General features: G+C 50.0%; 1 protein-coding gene across 1 annotated transcript in view; it reads left to right on the plus strand.

The window, feature by feature from the left end:
* Positions 1-22,334, plus strand: part of LOC105187303 (zinc finger protein sens) — a 31,934-nt gene extending 9,600 nt beyond the window's left edge. The window contains exon 2 of the mRNA XM_019842876.2: positions 11,177-22,334. Coding sequence (XP_019698435.2) covers positions 11,229-12,728 — 1,500 coding nt within the window. The 5' untranslated portion in view covers positions 11,177-11,228 and the 3' untranslated portion in view covers positions 12,729-22,334. The remainder of the gene's footprint in view (positions 1-11,176) is intronic.
* Positions 22,335-23,830: the final 1,496 nt, after the last annotated feature.

Below are 23,830 nucleotides of genomic sequence, written 5' to 3' on the forward strand. Positions count from 1 at the left end.
ATTTATCCGAGCGCGAACGCGTATCAGCCGAGGATTGATTTTCACGCGTAATTGTACCTCCTCCCCCCCCCCTCCCCCGCGAGAGATACTGCCTTGCGAGAGACAGAAGGAAAAAACACGGAGCGGAGTCGGGAGGATCAACACAGGATGATGTATCGTCCTTTTTTCATATAATCAGCCTTCGCCAATGAGTAACGCGGAATTCGACGGGGGATTGTCCGTTTTACGGTGAGAGCATGAGTCGGGATTCCAGAGGCTCGCTTTACACTTCGGTTTCATAAGGAAACGTCTGGAGCGAGTCGCTATTTAACTAAATCACTGTAATCGCAGAGAAAACTATCGAATAGTATACCGCGTGTTGCCGCGGATGCTGAGATATGTCCGCGCGCGTCTAAAATTCCGCGGATACGCCGTAAAAAGGAAATCCTCGGCGAAGAATCGCGCCGCGTCGAGCCGAGCCGAGCCGAGTCGAATGGCGGGCGCGGGCTCGCGCGCGGTATCGCAATCGCATTAAAATCGTTGGCAAATCCGAAACGCCGATTTCTTCCTCCTCGATATCCCGCGAATGCTATCGGCCAATTGTCGGACTCGCCCGGCCGGAAAAACGCGTAAAAACTGCGAGCTGGAAGTTAGTCTCGCTTGGGCAGATTCAAACGCTGCTCGTTGCTCAATTCCGAAACGAGCGATCTCGATGTAACAGCGACCGGAGTCTCGCTGTGTACCGATTGCGCAACACGCTCGTCGCTTTTTGCACGATGATAATCAATTTCTTTGCGTCTACCCACTCTCGATGTCCTCTCGACGTTCCTCCGCGAGCTCGTGCGCGCGACACCTCGTCGGACATCTCAATATGCCCGGTATTCCCGCCAACACAACAGGCAAGTATATCCTAGATTCACGATTCCACCAAGAGTACCCTACTTTTCGCCACCTCTCACTCGGTGTCGATCGGACGTGAGCTAGAATTTCCAACGGAAGAGAAGAAAAATAGACGGAGCTATCGGAGCGCGATGGAATCGCGGGTGACACATCGCTCGCTCGGAAGCGAGACTCCGAGTTCATCGGCGACGATATTGTGTTCCCCTTGGCGACACCTATTAGGGTCATACCTCGGCTGTAAGAATAACGGAAGCGACGCGGCGAAGTGAGCCTTAATCCATTCGTCTTAGCTCGAAGAAAAGAGAAAGAGATGGTCTTGCTGGGACGATAAGAGAGTCGAGATGCGCCGGGAACATGAGCGCTCGCTTCCGAACGAGCGAAACGACAGACCTGGAAGATTAATGATCTCGCGATCAGTCGCGAGAGGTTTGTAGGCAAAGTGATGAATCATGAAATTTCATGCGATTTCCTGCAAGTCGCAATATCGCGTGCCCCTCTTCTCCCTTGAATCTTGCGACGATCGAGCTGCCGTGGAGACTGTTGCTGTTAATTAAGGGAGAATGGCGCGTTGATGAAACGCGCATCGGAAGGAAGGATCAATTTCAATTTCCCATTGAGAGATAACGCGGAAAGAGAGTGGAAACGCGTGGCGCGTTTTACGCGCTCGCCGCTCGGCGCGAGACGAGGAGACGAGACGGCGCGAAATGCCTCGCGTAAAAGTAGGTAGGTTACTTCCAAATATGTCCGCCCGAGCCTGCCGGCTTCCACTTCCAAGACGTAGCCGCGGGATTAGAACCGATTTACATAGATTGACTGCGATCGTCCCGCTGCTGTCTCTCAACTGTCAGTTTACGTGTAACGTCGCGAGAGCGGATTAAAGAGGCATTAATTTACCTCCGTAGAAAAAGAATCTCCTGACACGACGACGCGCATAATTCACTCTAACACCGCGCGAGCAACACACTCTCGCGCGAGTCCCGACGAGTCGGCCGTACGTGAACAAGCTGCGGGGCCGATTTTAAATGCTCTCGTTAAATGACTCTCCATTAACCGAGCTAAATAGTACGTTCGAAAGGGCAGATGGAGTCGCGCGCGATTACGAATCACCGGCTGAGATAATACGTTTGTCAGCATGACCGTCGAGAGATGCGCTTCCTCATGCATCTTCCTTATCTATAACTCGCGACATCTCGCCGAGACGGTGAAAGAAGCGATCTTTCCGCGTGAAAAAAAAAATAAAGACACAGATCTATTGATGTATAACCTGCTGAGCTCATGGATCTGTAAGCCTGCCGTTTCTTCTCCGAGCAGCGCGGCAAGTAGATTTGTAGATTTAGAAATCTACAAATTAACGGATCTGTCCGCGTGGCAATCTTGCGTAATCTCGCGAAGATGCACGAAGGAATCTTCATCCTGCCGACGCGCGCGCGCGCGCGCGCGTACGAAATGCGCATCTCCGGCTGACTCATGACGCGGAAAATCGCTCGCGGGTGTACGGCGGCAGTGCTGTGTGTCGGCTTCCTCGGATCCGCGAGCGTGAACACGGAATCCTCCGAAAGAAGCGAATGAAGCGTTCGTCGAAGGAGGAGCATATTTATGGGCGGACGTAACGATATACGATACCGGACGACAATGCGAGCTGCCGCTTGCACGCGTTATTGGCAAGGCTGTCGACTATTACAATATCCACGAAGAAACGAGCGGAGAACGCGCGCGTAGGCGTCGTACACATCGGCTCCCGGCACACCGGTGACGTATTCAGCCTCTCGCGTCGCGGTGCCGGGCGAAATCATAAATAATAATCGTCGGATTATCAACTGCGCGCGCGCGCGCGTGTGTGTGTGTGTGTGAGCGCGCACGCGCGCCTCTCGACATAATATTGTCGGCGAATTAATTCTCGCGCCGCGCCGCGCCGCGTCGCGTCGCTCCGCGCGGCCTGGCGCGGCGCAGCGCAGAGCGGCTCATAGAGCGCGAGATTCATGTATAATGAACGATGTCGACTGTCAACCGAACTGAGGGCAACATTTAAAAGTTTAAACGATCCGCGCCAGCTCTGACGCGTGCGTCGCTCCGCGTCGGGCACTCCGCGAGACCTTTCACCGTCTTCCCTTCGCGCGGATTACTCGCCACCTGTTACTCGTCGAGCTGCGCGTTCATCAGGATTCGCGTAACCAAAAACGAACACTCGTCTCTCGTTGTTCGCTCGATTTCCGACAGAATATTTTTCGACTTAACTTCATCTGTAATCTCAAATGCTATTTCTCCCATCTAAACGCGATGTCAAACGAATATATCTTACGACACTGAGGGATTGTTTAAAACGATTCGGAGTAAATGTCAAGGAGTCATTACTGTACACGGTGCGATCACAAATCCAAAGTTCCAAGTGCGTCTCGGCCAAGTGCTAATATTTGGAGGTTTACACCGAGAGATCTGCAAAACCACCCACTGGAAATGGTTTCCGACTCGTTCGCGGCTTTAATCGCGGCAAAGCGGTTCGACCCGCATGCAAATCGCCTACCTTTCGTATCCTTTGTTTACATCCTTTCACCGAGGCACGCCGAACGGCGCGGCGCATCGCGCACGCGTTCCGATGAATCATCAAGCGGCTAACGAGCCCCCGATAAACTGCGCCACGCGTAAGACGGATTTTTGCTCTAACGAAGGAAGAAGACATTACGCGTGTGTTACGTGATCGCACCGCGTCATATCGCCCGTCTTTATAAACGCGTCCGGGGGGCAACACTAGTCGCTCGCTAACGCGGTAATGAGGCGGAGACGGAGCAGCGGCGCAGGCCGAAACTATTTCACCTCTGGTACGCTCACTTTCGACGTAATGTGAATATATATATACATACATATTTCTTCGGCACGGCGCGATCAGTTTTTCGCGTTACGCGCGTCGTTACACGCCGCGTTTCCCAAGTTTATAAGGAGCCGGTCGACGCGCTCGATACGTGCGTTTCCAGTAATATAGTAATAAAGTAATTGGACAAGACGCTGGCAAACCGCTGCCTGAGAAACCGCGCAAGAGGATGCCGTTGCACCCCTCTGCGATCTTTTTTCTCACGAGAGAAGGAAGACGACATTCCAAACGAGCTGTACACACGAGCGGACGCGCGGTCGGGAATAATCGAAACAGGATCTCTCAGGAAGTGACAAATCTCCCGGAAAAGACCATCTCAGCGTTCGCAGTAGCGGCTAAGAAAATTTCTGCCCCGCCCGGGGAAGATTCATTCGCGGAGCGTACTATTAAAATAATTAGAATGAGGTGTCGCGTCTCTCTCTCTCTCTCTCTCTCTCTCTCTCTCTCTCTCTCTCTCTCTCTCTCTCTCTCTCTCTCTCTCTCGGTGTCGGTGTCTCGCGTCGCGGGACCCATGAGAATGCGTATTTCAATGACGCAGCCAGGACCGCGCCGAAATTTCGTGGCCGTCTCTCGCACACGGAGAGTAATATTTTCGCGTCGCGCAATGTATCAATTTAGCGACGTATGGCGCACTTTATCTCCGACAAGGCGGTGCTTAAAGCGGCGCGCGTCGTAATTAAATGCCGGCACTTCTTGGCCAGCTTATCGGCACGAACGATCAAGCCCCCATACGGGGGCCCGACGGATAGCGAGGAAGGACACACGGCGCGGAGATCGATATTCTTTTAGTTTTTCTTTTCTTCATTCTTTAATTCGCCTTCGTCCTTAGAGCGCGGTAGGCGGAGGCGGGCGGCAGAGAGAGGGTGACGGAAAGAGGGAGAGAGGGAGGGAGAGAGAGAGAGAGAGAGAGAGAGAGAGAGAGAGAGAGAGAGAGAGAGAGAAAGAGAGAGAGAGGGAGCGAAAGAAAGAGAGAAATTGTGTCAGCCGAAAAGAAACGACCGATTGAAATCTCGCGCGCGGACCCGACAACGCGACCCGAGCAACATATCTCGTTAGGGTAACGAGTGACGAATTCGTTGAACGAACTGTAAATTTCGGGGATACGTACAAGAGTCGGTCGCGAATGCGCGCGTACACGCGGCAGAAAATATTGCGCGTCAGGTGAGGCGCGCGTGTGAGAATCTTTCCGAAGGCCCCGCGCTGTCGCGCACCCTGTGGCGAGGTGAAAATTTTATTGCTTCAGAGAGAAAGAGAGATATATTAGTAGCTCGGACACGTTATGAAATTTCTCAAAGTTTAAGTTTCGCGGGTATTATCGGTAATTTAACGATGCCGCGGGAGCGATCTCGCGACATTCTGGCGAGTAAAAGGAAGGAAGGAAGGAAGGAAGAAAGGAAGGAAGGGGACGAAAGTGGCAACGAGTCGCGCTGATGACACAGTCGCGAGATACTTTTAGCAATTTGAGCTCACCGTAAAGGAATAATTCGATGATTACGTCGCCGCGGGACGCTTTAAGAAACGCCTATTATGCACGCGAAGAAAATTGACGCTTCCTTCTTTCGGTCGCGCTCGGCTCTCTTCTTTCTTTACGACGGAAGAAAGAGGAATTGCGTCACGCGAGAAAAAAACGGCCGATTAAAATCTTCCTCGTGCTCGACAAGCGGCCAGGGACGTGTCTTGTTTGGGTAACAAGTGGCGGATAAATATGCGTTACATGACCGACGTTTATCGTGTTACGCGCGGGAATTAATTGAAGTGAAAATAATCGTCGCTTGTGTGTGCGCAATTGGCCAAGGGACGATTGTACGCTCGATATTACGGAACGTAATTACCATTACGAACGATAAAAATAAGAGAAAGGGCGTCGCGCGCGCGATTATCGTAATCGTAAGCAAAGGCAAAATCGTGCATGCGTGTGTCGTGCTCAGACACTTGAACATTTATATACATTCGTGTGGTTTAATGAAACTCGCAGGTACACAGAGGCAGGGAAAAAGAGAGAAATGCAACTTGAGCAACTTGTTTTGTCTCGAGCGATCTAAATTCGGATCTTCGCCGTGTCGTATAAAATTATCTTGACAAATGGTGCTCCACCGACAAGCGATGAATCTCTCACCGCATGACGAATTGAACGTTCGTCTCGGCACGTCCGATAAACCGCATCGCACGTACCGAGATGCATGCGGCCCTGAAAGCGCACTTATCGTACACGTAGGTGAATGTCGGCAGAGAAATCATACCGGCAAGGACGACGTAGCGAGAGAAAGAGCAGGGCAGGGTGACGGGCCGAGCGGGAGAGAGAGATATACAAACCACGCCCGGCTCATCCCGACTTTCTAGAAACCGAAAACTGGATCGCGGCTGCCGACATCTCGGGAGATCTCGAGAGACGTCAGTCCGGGTTGATTCACGTAACAGACGTCAATCTTCGCCGACCACGCTCCCCTTTCTTTCGCTCTTCTTATTTCTCCTCCCGTTCCGCGTAGCCGGCTACCGTTTCTCCGTGGACATTACTCACTCATGCTGCTCCGGAGAAACTCCCGTTCGGTACGAAGAGAGAGAGAGAGAGAGAGAGAGAGAGAGAGAGAGAGAGAGAGAGAGAGAAAGGAGAAAGGAAGAATAAGAGAGAAGGAGAGAGAATCCGAGATTTTACTTAAAGCAGCTTGAAAACTCAAGCGCCTGAAGAATATTCGGTTAAACGAACATCCTCGAACTGACGACACGTCAGTTTTTTTATTTATCGCATCATCCGTCATTCGGCAGAAAGATGGTCAAATTTAACGTTTCACAGCCACTCTAATCTCACCCGTCGATTTAAGATTCTTTATAGTTAATTGAAGCAGTGAGTGTAAAAGAACTTAAAAGCAACGCTAGCTAGACTATTTTGGCGCAAAAGTTCGCGAAAAAGCGATTCGACGGATCACATAGCGACCGTAGCGCCTCTTCGAATTCGGCGGGGCGAAGTCGCCCGAGGATGCGTCCGGTCGAGTCGCGCGAAAGTTTCTCTCCGCGGAGTATTATTACGAGGAACAAGGGAAAGTACATGTAAATCTGAGCTTAATCGACCGCATCTCTCGCCGGACGACACACGCTCTACTACTATCACTTTCTTCGGACGTGCGCGCGCGAAAACACGAGCGGCGGGGCGGCGCAATGCAGAAAAATCGACAGCGGCTTCCCGCATCGCGCCGCGTACGCGTATACTTTCGACTTCACCCGGTTAAGTCGCAAGGCATCCTTCTCGACGCCCATAATTAACGCTTTTCACTATTATCGTCGGACGAGCGAGGTTTTTTGCGCCCGTCCGCTCCTTTTACGCCGCGCGCGCGCGTCGCCGCGCTCTTTTTCCGCCTCACCTTCCCGGCCGCGCTGACAACGTAGCGAGTGGATTTCTCTTTCGCCGAAGTGGACAACCGAGGAGCGGATTAGTTTCTGGTTCGCAACTGGATCAATACAAACGCGAGCGTACGCGCGAGCAGGCTCGACGATCGGCAAACGATGATAAAAGTCATGAAATTAATCGTCCCATTAATTAAATCTGACTTGTGAGAGATTTCTTTAGATCGCGCTTGCGTACCAACGATAATTATCAACGATTTCGCGAGAATGTTATATATTTCTTGAGGTAATAATTATTAATAAAATTATACCGCGCGTGCGTTTCTTATCTTCATCTTAGCTTTCCTTGGTTTTATTTTTTACACACGTGCGGTATATCGCGAAAATCGAAAGAAAATAATGGAAAATATAATTTTTCTTGAACAATTATCTCAATTATATATGATATTTGTGTGCACACATTTATACATTTGTTTGCTGACAGATCGGCCTGCTTTATTTTATTTTATCGAACATCGCGCATCTAATAGGTTGTAATTTTACGTTGCGCCTCATACGTTGTTATGTTTTACATTTCTGTTGGCACTTTCTCGGAAAAGCGAACAGATGCGTAATCGCGCGGCGAGATATGTCTGCGATACGCAATAAAGTCCCTCGCGTTTCTACGTTTAGCTCGGTAGCACGTGGCGATTGAAGATAAAATATACCCGCCTTCCCGCCATGCGCGGATAGAGACATCAACGCTCGCAAGAACACGCGGAAAGCGGTGATCTCGACGCGGCACATCGTGGATCGTAGGTGCGTAATTTTCAGTCGGAGAATCGACTCGTAAAAATAATCGTCGAGACGCATGTGAGCAAGCGAAAAACGCTGCTTTTTATTGTTCGTAAATTGTAAAAGCCTTCAGAAACGCACTGGTAACTCTCGCGAGGTAAGAATGTGCGAAATGCGTCCATCAGATTCTTTGTTGATGAAATTAGGAATTGATAAGACAACAATTCGGGAATATAACAGTTTGATGCATGTGGCTATCGTTATATGCACATTCTAAATTTCACCTGCATATTCCAATAGTAAAAATAGATGATACAAACTGTTACACGCATTTGAAATATCTCGATATCGTATATAACCACATTACGTTCTGTCTAACATTTCGCTCATTTTCTATGACAAAAGCGTTAGCTAACGGATCGAATTCTGACGTGTACGCCAGCCGGAGAAATAGAACAATCAAATCACGTTATCCCTTTCGGATCGTGACAGATATCGTTGCTTCGTTACACCGCGGAAGAGATTACGGTATCCACTCGCTGACGAGCGCGCCGAAAAAACGCCGAGCAAAATTAATTGCGCGTAGGTTCGCGAGCCATTAATAAAATTCTGTCAATTAGCGGGCGCTACGGATTCCGAAGCACGTGCCGGAGTGAAATGGAGAAGCATTTAGAAACGGGGAATAAAACGAGAGAGGCCCGGCTCAATGATCCATAATCGCGCGATCACAAAAATCTGATAGACACATCTTACGTACCTCTGGCAGGTGTTCCTACTCAATCTACACTTTTTCTTTTTATCCTCGACGTGCCTGACGTCAAGCTGTAAAAATGCGAGCAGTTCGATTTGCTCGGGAGATCGATTTCTTCGCCTCCTAAAATCTTTACCGTAGCCTCGGGTCGAAGACACATTTATCACAACGCGATTGATGCCTTGATTTATCGAGTCCCGTTTTGCGTTCTCTCTCTTTGCCTTTCTCCCTTTTTCACTCACTCTCCCTCTCTCTCTCTCTCTCTCTCTCTCTCTTTCTCCCTCTCTTTCCCTTCCTCACCTTCTCTTCCTGTCTCTCCTCTCTCTCTCTCTCTCTCTCTCTCTCTCTCTCTCTTTACCTTTTTCGTGCTGCGACCGACAACGATTCACGATGATGTCGATCGAGAAAGGAAGATAGGGAGAAAGAGAGAGGGAGAGAAGAGAGAGATCCTTTCACTAATGTTTCCAAATCGCGTCGTTTTCTAGCGACCCTAGTCGACGATCCTCTATTCTTCACGACTCGCTATAATCTGGTTCTATCGCGAGAAAGAAAGTCAAGTATGATGGACTCTTGATTTATGAAGCACCAGGCGAGGCTTGTACTCGTCAACCGGCGGCCGATGTTACGCGATACGTATCTCTAATAATCGGTTGTGTCTATCTAACGATGCTACGGATTGGTATATTCAATTACTTTTTGAGTGACGTTCCGTCTGTCGTAATCGGGGCGTGACCTTAAAGTTTGTTTAACACCGCGCTTTCGCGTTGCACAATGACAAAGTTTTCTTTGATACTTATTACCTTCTCTCAGCCCCGCAACATATTTTGCCGTTGCATAACTCTAAGATATGAAGGTATGAAGCGCGAATTAGACTATTTTCTCACTACAGTTTTAACATGCGATATTATGGTGTTTAAATATATATATATATATATATATATATATATCGCACATGTGAATAAAATATTGAATTTAAATCAACTTGTTGATTTGTGTTTGCAACAATATAGGAGTATCGGGAAAATGCGATCGTAGTATCGCGCGCTTGAAATATAATTTTCTGATCGCGATGCACATCAGTCTCAAGGGGATAAAAGCGCGTTCCCGAGTCGAAATTTTGCTTCTACGTTGAGAGCGTAATTAATTACATAAATATGCATTTAATCACTATTAAATAAGTATAAATACAGACTGACGAATAATTGAGCAAAAAAAAAGGAAGAGAGGCATGAGATTATAATTGTTAAGTTATTGGCAAATGATGACGAGCTATGAATTTCGCTCGAGTATCGCCTCATTTTCATCAAACATCCATTAAATTCGGACATTTCCTGCACAATGAATAATTTCACATATCTGAAATCGTATGATGTATCGTTTCCCACGTTCTAACCTAATTTAACCTCCTTCCTCTGTCCAACTTCCCGATCCCAGCATCGTGACTGCCGGCTACGAAGTCGTCGTGGCACTGAAATCAAGCAAATATAACTTGACCTGAAAAGCATGTTGATTTATGCGCGATTAGTGAAAGTCTAATTAAATATTTTAAGAAGACACGCGTGTGTGATAACTCACCGTGCTATGCGTGCTTCGCGTCGCGATATGTGCGTCGTTCGTCGACTCGATACGTCGCGACGGGATCACGGACAAGTATGCGACACGCAACAATAACAAATCTCTCAATGGACAAAAGAAAGGGCACTCTCCAATCGTCAGCCAAACAAATACACGTACAAAACATCTCGCAAATCCCACCTTGAACCTCCAATTACCGTCTTGTTTACTTCTGTTCAGAATGAGGCTACTTTATCGCATGCCAAAATTTAATCCTTTGCACTCGGCGCCATCTCGCGGACACTTATAATGTCTCCTCAGAGGAGACATCTAAGTGCAAAGGGTCAAGTCTTTATCGACGTATCGCATTGTTACTGCGCGCAACACATGATCTTTATTCTTACAATTCCTTCTCTCTCGCTCTTTTCAAATCTATAAATTTGATCGTATTCCCCAGCGTATTCTCCATTAATAAAAATAATAATAATGATTGATTAATGATGAATAAGGAAAGTTTATTATTTTATTTACCCATTAATTATCCTATTATTAACTCGTATTAAGTATTTAATATTTGTTCATCGCACGTTCTCTCCTATCTACGGTCAAGCACTCTACATAATTAATACGTACATTAGCTATTGAAATTGAAAAAAATCAAATGTGATGTGTTGAGTGAGTGAGCGAGACAACTAAACATTGAATCATTCTAAAGGAAATTTCGACGAGAAGAAAATGTTCGAAACGTCGAGTGTGCGTAGAAGCTTCTGTAATATTACATCTAAATATTTTGAATTTGATTCTGCTCGATGAAATGGGTCAATTAATATCAATTAATATGCATTCAAAATTTCGACTAGGTTAGTCGCGACATCTGTTACCACACACACACACACACACACACACACACACACACACACACGATGTGCTCTCGAAGAGAAAACAAGCTAGAAAAGCCCCCTCGCCGAGATTCGCCGGCTAATCAAACACATCGTTTCTGTTCTACGTTTCAGACTATCCCGAGCGGAGAGCAGGAGCAAGGCCGAGGGTGACAGAGACAGTGTGATGAGCGGATACCTCGGTAGCATCACCCTGCCCCCGACGTTGCTGCGCGATCCCAAGTATCCTCCAGCCATGCGGGAGAAGGACTCGAGCCCGAGGAAGATGCCGGGCCACATAAGCCCGAAGCAAGCCAGCATTTATCCCTTGAGCGTCCGCGTGCCGGACGTCGAGGAGCTGCCGTACGACCTCAGCCACGGCCACGGTCGCGGCATGTCGAGCCCGACGAATCAACAACAGCAGCAGCCGCACATGAGCCCCGCGGCCAGACCACCGCAACCTCATCAGCAAGACGAGCTCGACTGCGAGCCGCTCGATCTCCGCGTCGATCACAAGAAGGAGCGGCTCAGGGACGAGAATCAGAACGAGATCGAAGTGCTGAACCAAAACAGCCTAGGCGGCAGTCTGCCGTATCACACGGTGCTCTTTCCCCAGCCTCACGCGATGCACCCGTTGATGCTGGAGGCGATGTATCGGTCACATCATCACGGCTCGTCGGTGCCCGATCTGCCAAAGATCCAAGTCAGAGCGTTGCCGACGATGGTGCCGCTGCCGTCCAACAGATTCTCCTCGACGACCTCGTCGACCACCTCGCCCTCGTCGTCGCAGCCGAGCGTGAGGGCCGTCAGTCCGATCGGCGGTCAACAGTCGCAGCATCCGCAACCAAATCACCCGTCGCAGCAGCAGCAACAGCAGCAGCAGCAGCAGCAGCAGCAGCAGCAGCAGCATCAGCACCAGCACCAGCACCAACACCAGCAGCAGCAGCAGCAGCAGCAGCAGCAGCAATCGCAGCAACAACAATCGCAGCAGCAGCAACAGCAGCAGCAGCAGCAGCAGCAGCAGCAGCAGCCGCAACAGCAAGGCTCGAGTCTGCCGCCGTATTCGATCAGCGTGCAGGCCGGCCTCAAGCCCAAGGACAGATACTCGTGCAAATTCTGCGGTAAGGTCTTCCCCAGATCGGCGAACCTGACGAGACACCTGAGGACGCATACCGGCGAGCAACCGTACAAGTGCAAGTACTGCGAGAGGAGCTTCAGCATCTCCAGTAACCTGCAACGTCACGTGAGGAACATCCACAACAAGGAGAAGCCGTTCAAGTGCCCGCTCTGCGAGAGATGCTTCGGCCAGCAGACCAATCTGGACAGACACCTGAAGAAGCACGACGCGGACGGACCGACGATACTGGACGAGGTAAGATCGAGGTATCATGGTCAGCTGCCGAAGGCCGACGAGTCCTACTTCGAGGAGATTCGCAGCTTCATGGGGAAGATCACATCGCAGCGGCAGGGGATATCGTACTTCCCGAGTCTGCTCGGTCACGCCACCGACGATTACAGAAACGACAAACAGCAGCTGCAGCTGGAGGAGAAGCGGGACCTGTCGTACTTCAGCGACCGGGATAACCTCAGTTCGAGGTCGAGCGGCACGACCAGCAGGCCGGAGAGCGTCCAGGAGGAACAGAGGGAAACGAATTCGCCGCCGCTCTCGCCGGGCAACAACACCTGAGTCCTGGCACCCGGAGTCATTAGCATGGTAACCCGTTATCAGCATGCGACTGCTTCACGGTCGAGAAAGAGAGACGTTTCGCCGATTCGTTAAAGTGCGGTGGAGTCCGGGGAACGAGAGAAAGGAAGAGAAGGAGAGCGAGACGCGCGGGCCGTTCGAGCCGTTGGGATCGAACGAGAGCGAAAGTCTCGGGAGGGTTATAAATTTCCGGCCGAACGAGCGACTCCACGACACAGCAACGGCACCGCCACGAGGAACTGCTATCACTCGTGGCGATCCTAGATTAATCCGAAACTATTAGAGTGCACGAGATAAATTATCCTGCGTAGAAATTCCTTCCCGCGAGCCGAGAGAGCGTCAAAGAGACGCCGACGGAATCTGAGAAGACGAAAAAGCGAGAGCGATCTATTAATGAAGGTAGATCTGACTCGAGAGATCGGCGGTGAATCATTTGCTCAAGACACGACGAGCGATACGTAGTCGGATCATCGTTTTCTATATGCTAGCTTTTAACGATCCACAAACTCGGAAACGAACTCATCGGGCGACGTAGCCGACGAGAGGAGAGAGACGGCTTCTCAGACGGCGGACCTCCAGTCCGCTCAGTGAGGAAACGCTCGGAATTAAATTGGCACGCGGTGCCCTGAAGAAACATGTGCCTAACTTCTAGGACGCATCGTCCTTCGATCCTGAAGAATACGATCCGATCGGGTCGATATACGAAGAGCCTTAATTAAGTTAGTTAAACGAGATAAATTAATCTATCTCTTATACGCGCTAGATACCGCACTAGATAATTCTAGAGTTAAACGCGTGCGCTTGAGCGAGTCGGAAAAGTCATTGAGAAGTCGAGGCAAAGTCGAAAGTCGCAATCTACGAGCCAATCTGCGAAGAAACAATGAAGAAGTCTAGCGGAATTCCGATCCCGGGCGAGAAGCTACGAGCGATGCGAGATGTCTTGATGATGATTTGTAAAATTATCTCTCAGCTGCCGCGCGTATTTTCCCTCTATGTTTGCAAAGTTCCATAACAACGACGAGGAACATTCTTTCGATCTTAACTTCGCAGCTCGGGCCGTAGAATTCCAACGGCCCATACGGTATGTACAAAGTACAATCCATTTACGTTTGCAGGCTGTCGCAATCCTCTTACTTACACACCGAAAATTATTGTAATTACCCGCGAATTCGCATCCGCATCGGATTTCTCTCGCGTAAACTCGAATCGCTACGACATAAAATGTTAAACTTTCGATATTGGGCAAAAACAGAAACTGCACCGAACGGTCAATATAATTCGCAAATGCACTGAGAAAGTTCCGAAAGAGCGATATCGTTCTGAAACTTGCGGCGTTGAATCGGCGCGCCGCCGATTGCGGCATAACGCATGACTAATTCGCGGAGAAGAAAGGCCAGCATGGGAATAAAAAAAGAAGCGCCGACGCTGCGTAATTAAGGCCGTCGCGATCCTTTCGATCGTCCCTGCACTTTTCCACCTTTCACGACGCATTCCTCTCGCGCGGCAGGGATCAGCTCGAAGTTGCAGAAGTCCGATTTCGAGATCGACGCGGCGCGAAGTACCGCCCGAAGAAGTGCCGCGTGCGACACAGACAAAGTCCTTGTGCCAAGATAGCAGCAATTAACGTTCTAAACGTTCGAGTGAAATATGAAAAATCACACGGCGATTATCAAATAAATTTCGCAACACCGATCGCGATTTATCGCATCTTTTCTGTCGGCGTGTCACGAAAAATCCAGCCGCTAATATTCATCAACTTATCAAATGTAATTTTTTCGCGTCACATATTGTCGCGTGTCGAGTACTCGAAGAGTACTCGAGTACACATTCAAGTCACAGCTGGCTCGGTACTGAAAGCGGTAAGATACTCGCGCAAACGCCGTGGCCTCACCGCCGAGGAAGAGGTTCGCGACCCGGCGCGGCGAGACGGACGAAAAAGTCCTTCGTGGAAGGAAAAGTCGTGGCGAGAAGGCGCGGGACGATTCGTAGCGGCTGATGGGCGACCGCTCGATTTTACGACCTAGAAAGTGAATTTCAGCACCCGGCCCCAACTCGAGCAACTCGGGCGCCTTCGGACGTAATCCGCGGATCGCGGATCACTCGGGCTCGTCGGGCCCAATGATCCGCTGAGGCGGCCGATAATAAAATAGCGTTTAGAAATCGATGGGCGGATCCGCGAACGCGCCTGTATTGCCGTTGCCAGTCAGCCGCGCGTTGGGAAATCGGAACTGACGGAAGAGCTCGGAAAGTTCGTCGCACTCTGCGCGCCTCGGATCGTTAAGTTTTTAATCGGGGAAGCGGTGACGCGTCGCGGGGCCGCGGCCGCACCGTGAATGATCGCCGCGAAATGAAAACGTCGATGCCTGTAGCAACGTTCTCCGGCATTCTTGCGACCGCGAGAACGTTCGTCTTGGAACGCAAAATCGGAGGTCGGAGCGTTTGTGGCATTGTGTGTGTGTGTGTGTGTGTGTGTGTACTACACGTTCACTTCGTGTTCGATCGAAATTCGTCAATCGGAGATTTTCCTCGAGAACGTGGGACAATGAAAATTCGCACTCGTTGGATTCTTTCTAATTGATCCGCAGTCTGAATGGCAATTTCGCAAACTGACAGAAGACCCTCCTATAAAAGTCTGGCCGTTCTGCAGAAGAAACGGAAGGGAGACCAAGTGGAAGCTGTTTCTCCGCGTCTGAAACCAGTTCATAGCGGGAAAAAAGAAGCAGCCGCGCGCGTCCTGCGTGATTATTAATATCCCATTACCGTGGCGAGCCGCGAGAGAGTCAATTATCGCGAAACAGCGGCGCGACGCGATCCGGATCTAAACCGCTGGGCTTCGCGAGTTGATCTCCAATTTGGAATTAATCCGTCCGCTCGGAAATGAAGTAACGGTCTAACGATATTAGCCCCCCCCCCCCCACCCCGTCACGATTTATCGATATTACGACCGCGTTTTACCGACCCGCCCAATATGCGTCAGACGTCGGATTCTGGAAAAGCATTACGAAGGACAAGTGTGTGTTGCGCCGTCGCAGGAACTCGCGGAACTCGCGGAAATCTCTCGCGTCTGCAGTAGCGTCGATCAATCTCATCACGCGGCCCCTTCGCTCGCGTTTGGCAAACGAACGCGGCGAGGCGAGGCGAGGCGAGGCGGAGGCGTTCGAGGAGCGCACAGCCAGGACGATCCGCTTCACACGATGCGCTGCTCGGCGGCATTCGTTGCAGCTAACGCATCGGAAAGCGATATCCGCCGATTCAGCGCGTTCGCGGGGCCGCAAAAGGCCGCAAAAACGGCAGGCGAACGGTTATCATGCCGGCCGGCGCGAAGGCAAATGGTGCGAAATCTCCCGCGAGGAGATTTCCCATCAACGGAAGACGTCTACGACGGCGAAGAAAGGACTCGCGATCGGAAGCGGCGCGGCGCGGCGCGGCGCGGCGCGGAGCGGCGGAGCGAGCGCGCGAACGGAATCTGCGGCGTGGAAAAGCTGCGTGCTTCCTGCCGGCGATGATCGGCAAGAAGAGGCGAGTAAACGAGCGGGGTACCTTGGTGAACGTACCGCGGGCAATCCCACACGGATGATGATATATCCCCTCGTTTCCTGCGGACGGTCGCTCAAGAGCGTACCTTGGGCGAAACGATGTAATCGTCTTCCGCTCCTTAAGTCAGGTGCAAATTTATCGGCACTTTCTAGCGAGCGTTCGATACGCGGCCCGGCGCACCGCAGGTGCAGATTCCTCCGGGGTGGATCGGTTGACCTTGAGATTAACCCGATCGACGCGACTCGTGCTAGCGAGCGGATCGCAACGCGGGGGTCAGAGACATAACGGAGCATAAACTCGGGCAACCGATTGATCGCCGGTAAACGATCGATGGATCGCGCGTACGCGGTGAACAGAAGTGAGCTTTAAAGTCTCCTTACGTCGACGTCGCGGGATCTCGCGTGGAGGATAGTACGTGTCGCGCGGGAAAAGTCGCGTGCTCGCAGGATCCCCCCCCCCTCGCACGTGCATGCAGGCAAGGATATTTTGCATACGCTAAGAGCTCCCCTCGCTCGTATATACCGCCATCGCATGCGCGGCGAGTCTTGCACCTGCGGAAAATTGATACGTGCAAGCTCCGCTAAATCACAGTGCTAAATTGGAAAGGTGATGGCTCGGCCAGTGGCAGATGCGTGCATCCTGGCGCCTCGGGGCCTTATCGTTTTACGGAGTCTCTTATTGATGTTTCTTCTTCGCACACTTCTTCCCTGCGTAATCTTTGCGCACTCCCCCCTTTCCGCTAATGATAAAGTGCGCGTCTCGTCTCTCATAACTGACTATCTTTTTCTATCTCTATTTTTTCACTTTTCTCTCCGATTTTTTTATTAAGTGTATTCGAATTGAAGAGAAAATGTAAAAAATGTGTCAAAGTGCCTCTGGAGTCGCGACGCGATTCAAGTGAAACCTCGCGGATCTCGCGAATCCAAAACGCGAAATTAGCGGAATACATTGGACGACTTGGGCAGTCCTTGCGGACATTTTCGGTGAAAATCGCGCGCGCGCGCACGCACGCACGCACACGTGCGTGTTTCTCGTTCGTTGGAATCGGAGTCCCGGGTTACTTTCGTCGGGTGGAATAATCCCGCGACACGCGATAGCACTATTACAAGCGCGCTCGGTTTCCTCGAGTTCTCCGGAACGCGCTTGAAAATCCCGACCGACGCGTCTTAAAAACGGACTAATCGCTTCCCGGCACTGATCTTCGGGCGCTAGTTTACCGCGCTTTCTAGATCGTGCCTGACACCGTCGGAGCGGAAAACAAATAACAAGTCCAGTTTCGTGACTGAAAGTGTTATCTCGCGCGCGAGCCCGATTAATTACGCGTCTTTTGCGTTTACGCAGCCGGCGATAATGGCGACGTAAATAAGCGTTCCATTCGGACTGCTTGGTCGATTCGCGACGCATCCGCTCCAGCAGCGATACGTCACGCTGTCACCGAGATAAAACACGAGATAAAATATATGAGCGACAGCGCGGAAGTCGTCGTATATAAAACTTTAGCGATATCGCAGATGCCCCGTCGTCCGTTTCATCTTCAATCTCACTCGGTTGCTCGCGTCGTTATCAGGCGAGACCAGCGAGTAATATTCCGGCGGGACCAATTACCTGTAACATCTATCAGCGGCGTGGGAAATCGATCCCGCTGCGAAATTATACCGGTCTCGATCGCTGCGTGAAAATCGCTCCTCCGTGTTCGCGCGCGCGTCAGTGATAATGAAAATGTGACAATCAACGTGAGCACGATAATACGCACCGTGCATTATTCCCGACACCCCGGACTGCGCGTTCTCGCTCCTGGCATTACATACGTATTTTATCGGGACTCGATACGACTGTCGTAAATAGCAGTAGATTAATTTAACGATGACGCAGTTATCGCGAGCCCGTCCGATTACGACGGCAATTTCCCGCAACCCGACGAACCGTCGCCGCGCGCCGGGTTCGCTCACCGTGAAAACGATTTAATCCTTCCTGCCGGTATGATATTGGGTGCAAATTTATCGGCACTTTCTAAGCCGTGCGCGCGCGCGCGTTTGCTCGCTCGCTCGTGCGCGCGCGCGAAGGTGGTGTACAGGTGCAAATCCGACCTTGATTAACCCGATCAGTGATTCGTAACACTGTAACGAGAGCCTGTCCGGCTTGCAGAGGATGACGTGAGCTACGAGTAGCTCAAGGTGCTGCCGAGGCTGAAGATCGCTGCGCGTCTGTCGGACTTTTCCACGCCCTTTTCGTTTCATCGCGGAGGGCGGACGGCTGGAAAAGCCGCTTTCTACGGCGCGCGCGCGCGCGCGGATGCAAATGCGCGGAAAGATCGCGCCGCGCGATATCGCCGACAATGACTCGTAAACCGCAACATTTTAAACGTAGATCGCTTCCCCGGAGCGATCCACTTTTGCTATACGCGCGGCTCTCCGCCCGAAGGAAGGATCTAATAAATATCTAGCGGATTGTTATTTGAATCGCCGCGCGGAAAGAACGAGATGCCGCCGCCGTGCGCCGAGAACGACGTCGACGACATGCCGCGCCGCGCCGCGCCGCGCCGGGAAGAATTTAATCGCTGGCTGCGGATCAAAATTATTGCGCTTTCTAAACGATAATACCTACGCAACGCGGGTGCTTTCAAGATAGGAGCAAGATTTGCGCGCGCGCGCGCGTGTTCGCGTCTTGGCCTCCATGGTTGGTTAGCGAAGGTCGAAGAACTCGCGCGCGCAGTCATAAAATGCCGGTGTAATTGTACATGTATAAATTGCGCAGATCCTGTGTACTTAATATTGCGATATTCCCATGGAAACGTTCGAAAGTACCGATCGCGTCGCCGTCTCTCGTGTCTTTTTTGTTGGCTCATCTTCTCCGCTCCGCCGCGCCGCGCGCGGAGGACGACGCGCGCTCGTTCTCTCGCGGTCCTACCGTCCAATTCTTCATTTTACTCTTATTATCGTCGTTTCGTAACGCGGCCTTGCGAACGCGCGCGGTGACTAAGCCCGCACAATGCAGATCTCAGGTGAAGCCTCGAGAGGATGGCGCGCGGACCCTGTTTTTCTCCTTCACACGTGTACGATCGCAGCCGATGGCCTCGGACCTCTCTTGCGTTACACTTTTGCCACGCCCCGATCGAACGGGTAAGCTCATCGCGAAAGTGAAACGCAATAAAGGAGCCACGCCGAGCGAGAGTCTCGAGCAGAGAGCGCGAAGGCGGAAGAGAGAAAGAGAGAGAGACGGGCTTGTCGAGACCGAGAAAAAGGGAGAAGGAGACAGGGAGGGAGAGAGAGAGAGAGGAAGAGAGTGAGAGCGAGAGAGAGAGAGAGAGAGAGAGAGAGAGATCCTATCGATCGGAACCTCGAGGCCTGGAAATCGGTTTCCTCGCAGCATCCCGCGATCGTCGGCCAGCGCAGGTAGATACGCTCGATTCGAATTTTCTCTCGAAACACGCGCCTTCGATAAGCGCGAGATTCAATGAACCAAGACGCCGGATGTTCCGCGGATACGAAAATCAGTGTTCCCGTGATTAACTTAAGAATGCAACGCGCCATGATTTTTTTGTTCTCCGCGAAAGCCAAGGAAATTATGATAAGAAGGTCCGATAAACGGGAAACGAAAGAAACTCTCTAGCGACCGATCGTCGTCTCTCACAAACTGCTCCCGCGTGCTAAGAGAGTCGCAGCGAGTACGCTTACGATTCTTCTCTCGATTATAGTACAAACTTACACGTATCTCTTCAGCAGATCTCGCGTATGACTGTGTCGATATTAAGCGCGCGTACGAGGCGCGTTTCGAAAGGAGCCGCGCCTCGCTAACGAACCCCGGCGAATTCGGAAGCAGAGCGTTTCGCAAAAGGCGGCGACTCGCCGCGAAGGCGCGTCGGCGATTGCGCAAAATTCGTACCATTTGCGAATCTAAACCCGGCAGACTTTTCAACCAGTTTCCTGCAAAACCAGCTCGGCTCGTTCGGTGCCGCGCTGCGTCTATCCGCGAAATTGCGTCAGGTACTCGCGACCCGAGCGACATACCGACTCGCACCTTACGATCTCATCTCACGGCTTCTCCCGCTTCAGTTCGCGATTCTCAGTGCGTGATTTCACGTGTGTATGTGTGTGTGTGTGTGTGTGTGTGTGTGTGTGTGTTTCATGCGTGTCAGCAGCGGTCGCGCGACGCTCTCGGGCTTTCGTTCGTCCGCCGAATTGCGACAGCCGGCAAGCGAGAATCAAAAGAAAAGTGCGGCTGCGGAAAACTGCGGCAGTCATTTCGGCCGCCGCGCCGTTGGTAAACTCGTAGCGTTCGTTTGAGCGTGCGTCGTGCTGTGCCGCGGTGCTCGTCAGCACGCGAGCCTTTTATGTTACCTTCCAGTCGTGAATCATAAATTCCGACGACTACATGTTACAATAAAATGCGTATTGAAGCAACGACCGTAAATACTAGGAATAGTACGTACGACACTCGCGGCCTGTGTAACGCGAATCGCACGTGCCCGACATGTATACATCTCTTAGCTGTTAGAATTCGTTTGTATATCGAGGCTCAATCTTATAGTTAGACGAAATCTCGCAAAGAGAGTGCCACCGCAATGAGCGTAATTCAAGCTCACTCTCCTCCCCCCCCCCTCTCTCTCTCTCTCTCTCTCTCTCTCTCTCTCTCTCTCTCTCTCTCTCTACCCTTTTCCCTCTCTTTTCATCTCTCCCTTTCTGGAGCGTTCCGAATTTCCAAACATGAGATTATTTTGTAACGACGATCGCGCCTCATCACATCGGCATCGCACGCTCATATTATTGCACATGTAAATTCATTAGAGATCATTCACATTTGTCGACAACGCTCGTGGATGTGGTCTCGACGATAGATGTTGCTCTCGAGGTGCGACATCCCCGAGCGGACACGCGTAAACGTCGCATCGTATTAAATATAAGGAAGCACACATATCTCGCGATATGTGGAGCAAAATCGACGATTGTGCGCTAGCCCGACGTGGCGACTTACTTCGATCAACTCGGTAAGACCGGCTTAAATCTGTATTTTAGTTACGAGGCCCCCGTGAGTCAGGGGCTCGCATCCGTCGTAAAGCACTTCTCTCTCTCCCTTCTCTCTCTCTCTCTCTCTCTCTCTCTCTCTCTCTCTCTCTCTCTCTCTCTCTCAGGCCTTACCGCGATCTCGATCGTCGCCAACGTCGAATTCTAACGGAGCTAATCGATCCGATTCGCACGAGTGTTCGTACCACCCTCCTGTAATTATATATAGTCAACACCGCACGCGGTATGTACTAAGTAACAAAAAGAAGCAATTTGTAAAAAGAGCTCTCTAATTTTTATATGAGATATAAATATACGATATGAATATGCATAGCTAATATATATACGTACAGATAGAGATATAAATCGTACCACCCACGAATGTGATTTGACCGAGGTTACCGTGTTATACGTACTTACTATTAGCCACGGAAACGGCGCCGTGTGCCGAGGAAGCTATAAAGCGCTCGTTACCTTTAGAACAAGTAGTTTTTTAAGGGACACACGCGTACACACACTGACACACGCAGTAACATGCATCACACACACACACACGTACACGACAGTTTTCAAGCTCAGTTCAATCCCACAGATTCTTACGTTTATAGTCAAATATAAAGAGCATAACAAGCGCCGAGCGCTTCAAGCGGACGAACGATCGTAGTATTGTTTGATGCTGTTACAAAGACGCGCGATGTGTTATTTGTGTTGATGTATAAAACTGGACTCGCGTTACGTTTCGAATGTATTCTGTGCGAATAAAATACGACGCTTCCGTCTAATAAAATCTCAGTGGTTCACCGGAGCAATGACTGAAAATTCTTCGTGTCGCGAAGATCACATTTCATTGTGCGAAGCCCTTCATTCACGCGGACCTAATTGTAAATATCTCAATTATTTATTCTTCTTCCTTCTCAATTTTAATTATTTATCTTGTCAGAATTCAATGTGATATCCTGATGCGATAGGAGAAAAGCAAATTGTGACGTTCTAGTGATTCTGGGAAGGATAACTACGAATCTTCCTTGAGAAAGGAAGCGGTTTCCACACACATCATCTACATATGCATAATTCAAGATTGAAGTCTCTCTCGGATTGCCGATTGAAATTGCCGTTCGAAATGATCCATTGAATTGTTCAATTTTTCCCATGACGCGAGTAGACGCGATTGGCTCATCGAACGGGATGAACGAGTAAAGACGACGTCCGTGAACGATCCTATAATTGTTCGTCACTCCTATTTTCCGTATGACATTTATAGCTACGTAGTCACGCCTTTGTAGCACGACGATGACTGTATATATGTCAATATGTAATATTTGAGATGCAAAAAAATATATATATATATATTATAATTCAATAAGAGAACACCTCTCTCTCTCTCTCTCTCCCTCCCTCTCTCTCTCTCTCCCTCTCTCTCTCTTCTGTCTCTTCTCGATTGCTTTACTTCATCGAATTTTCTCTGCAATTAAAGATTATCATGCAAGAACCATTTCCATTGTCAACGAGCAGAATAGTATCATACGTGAAAGCAAACACGGCGTATCGCAACAATTCACAATCGGTGTAACTAATAAGCGGATGCCGCCGATTTGTTTCTAATATTTTTGTAAAATTTTCTTTCTCCGAAGATATTTATCGATGGTCTCAAAAGATTAACAACATGCACCGATCGGCTTCCTGCGTAAAAATGTTCCAATTTCTTCCACCAGTTTCTACTCTTGGAGTTTCCACTAATTTTCGTCAAGATTACACTCACAGCCGCTCCAGCACGACATCGTGAAGGAAGAAAATATTCAGGATCCAGCATGAGCTCATACTGTGCTTATTCTCATGCACACCTTTCATCCACCTCGCGGAATTTTGGTCTTTCTGTTCTCGTTCCATACGACCGCACGGCGAGAGGGTCAACGGCGGGTTCAGCCCCGAATATGACGATGTTTCCAGAAAATTAAGTCCTCTTTCCCCCACGTGGAGAAGAAGAACCGCAATTAATGTGGGAAACGGCCGCCTGGCCAGGGTCACAAGTGTGTGAGAACCGGAACACTCGGACTACCCAGTGCGGACGAGTTGACGACGTGACTTGTGGATAAATTTCAAAAATGATGTACTCGCGAGACGCCTCCGATAGTCAAAAGCCGCGTTTACTTAGCCGCGTTGCGTTGCGCTATTTGCCGCGAGAGTAAATTAACTGGATTAATTAAACTAGAAGTACTTAAAAAAAGCCGCAACGTTACAAGAGCTTGGTCTCATCCGTGATATCTATGACAAATCAAACCGATCGCTTTCGTCAGATAAACTGTAATCAACCACTTTTCGTCCTTTACTAAATCGCAGTCTCGATTATAGCATCGATGGAGAGAAAAACTACAGTTGCTACTGCCTCATATTTCAGCAACTATTTTTAAATTAATAATATGCAAATACGTGGACATGATATCGCACTATTTATACAACGCAAAATCATATCATCAAATGCATAACAATCAACAAATGCAGCATAACATCAAATGATCTCTTCTCTGCTATGACGCAAATAGTTCTAAT

This window comes from Harpegnathos saltator, unplaced genomic scaffold (genome assembly GCF_003227715.2).
Source record: "Harpegnathos saltator strain DR-91 unplaced genomic scaffold, Hsal_v8.6 scaffold236, whole genome shotgun sequence".
Classification (NCBI taxonomy): domain Eukaryota; kingdom Metazoa; phylum Arthropoda; class Insecta; order Hymenoptera; family Formicidae; genus Harpegnathos; species Harpegnathos saltator.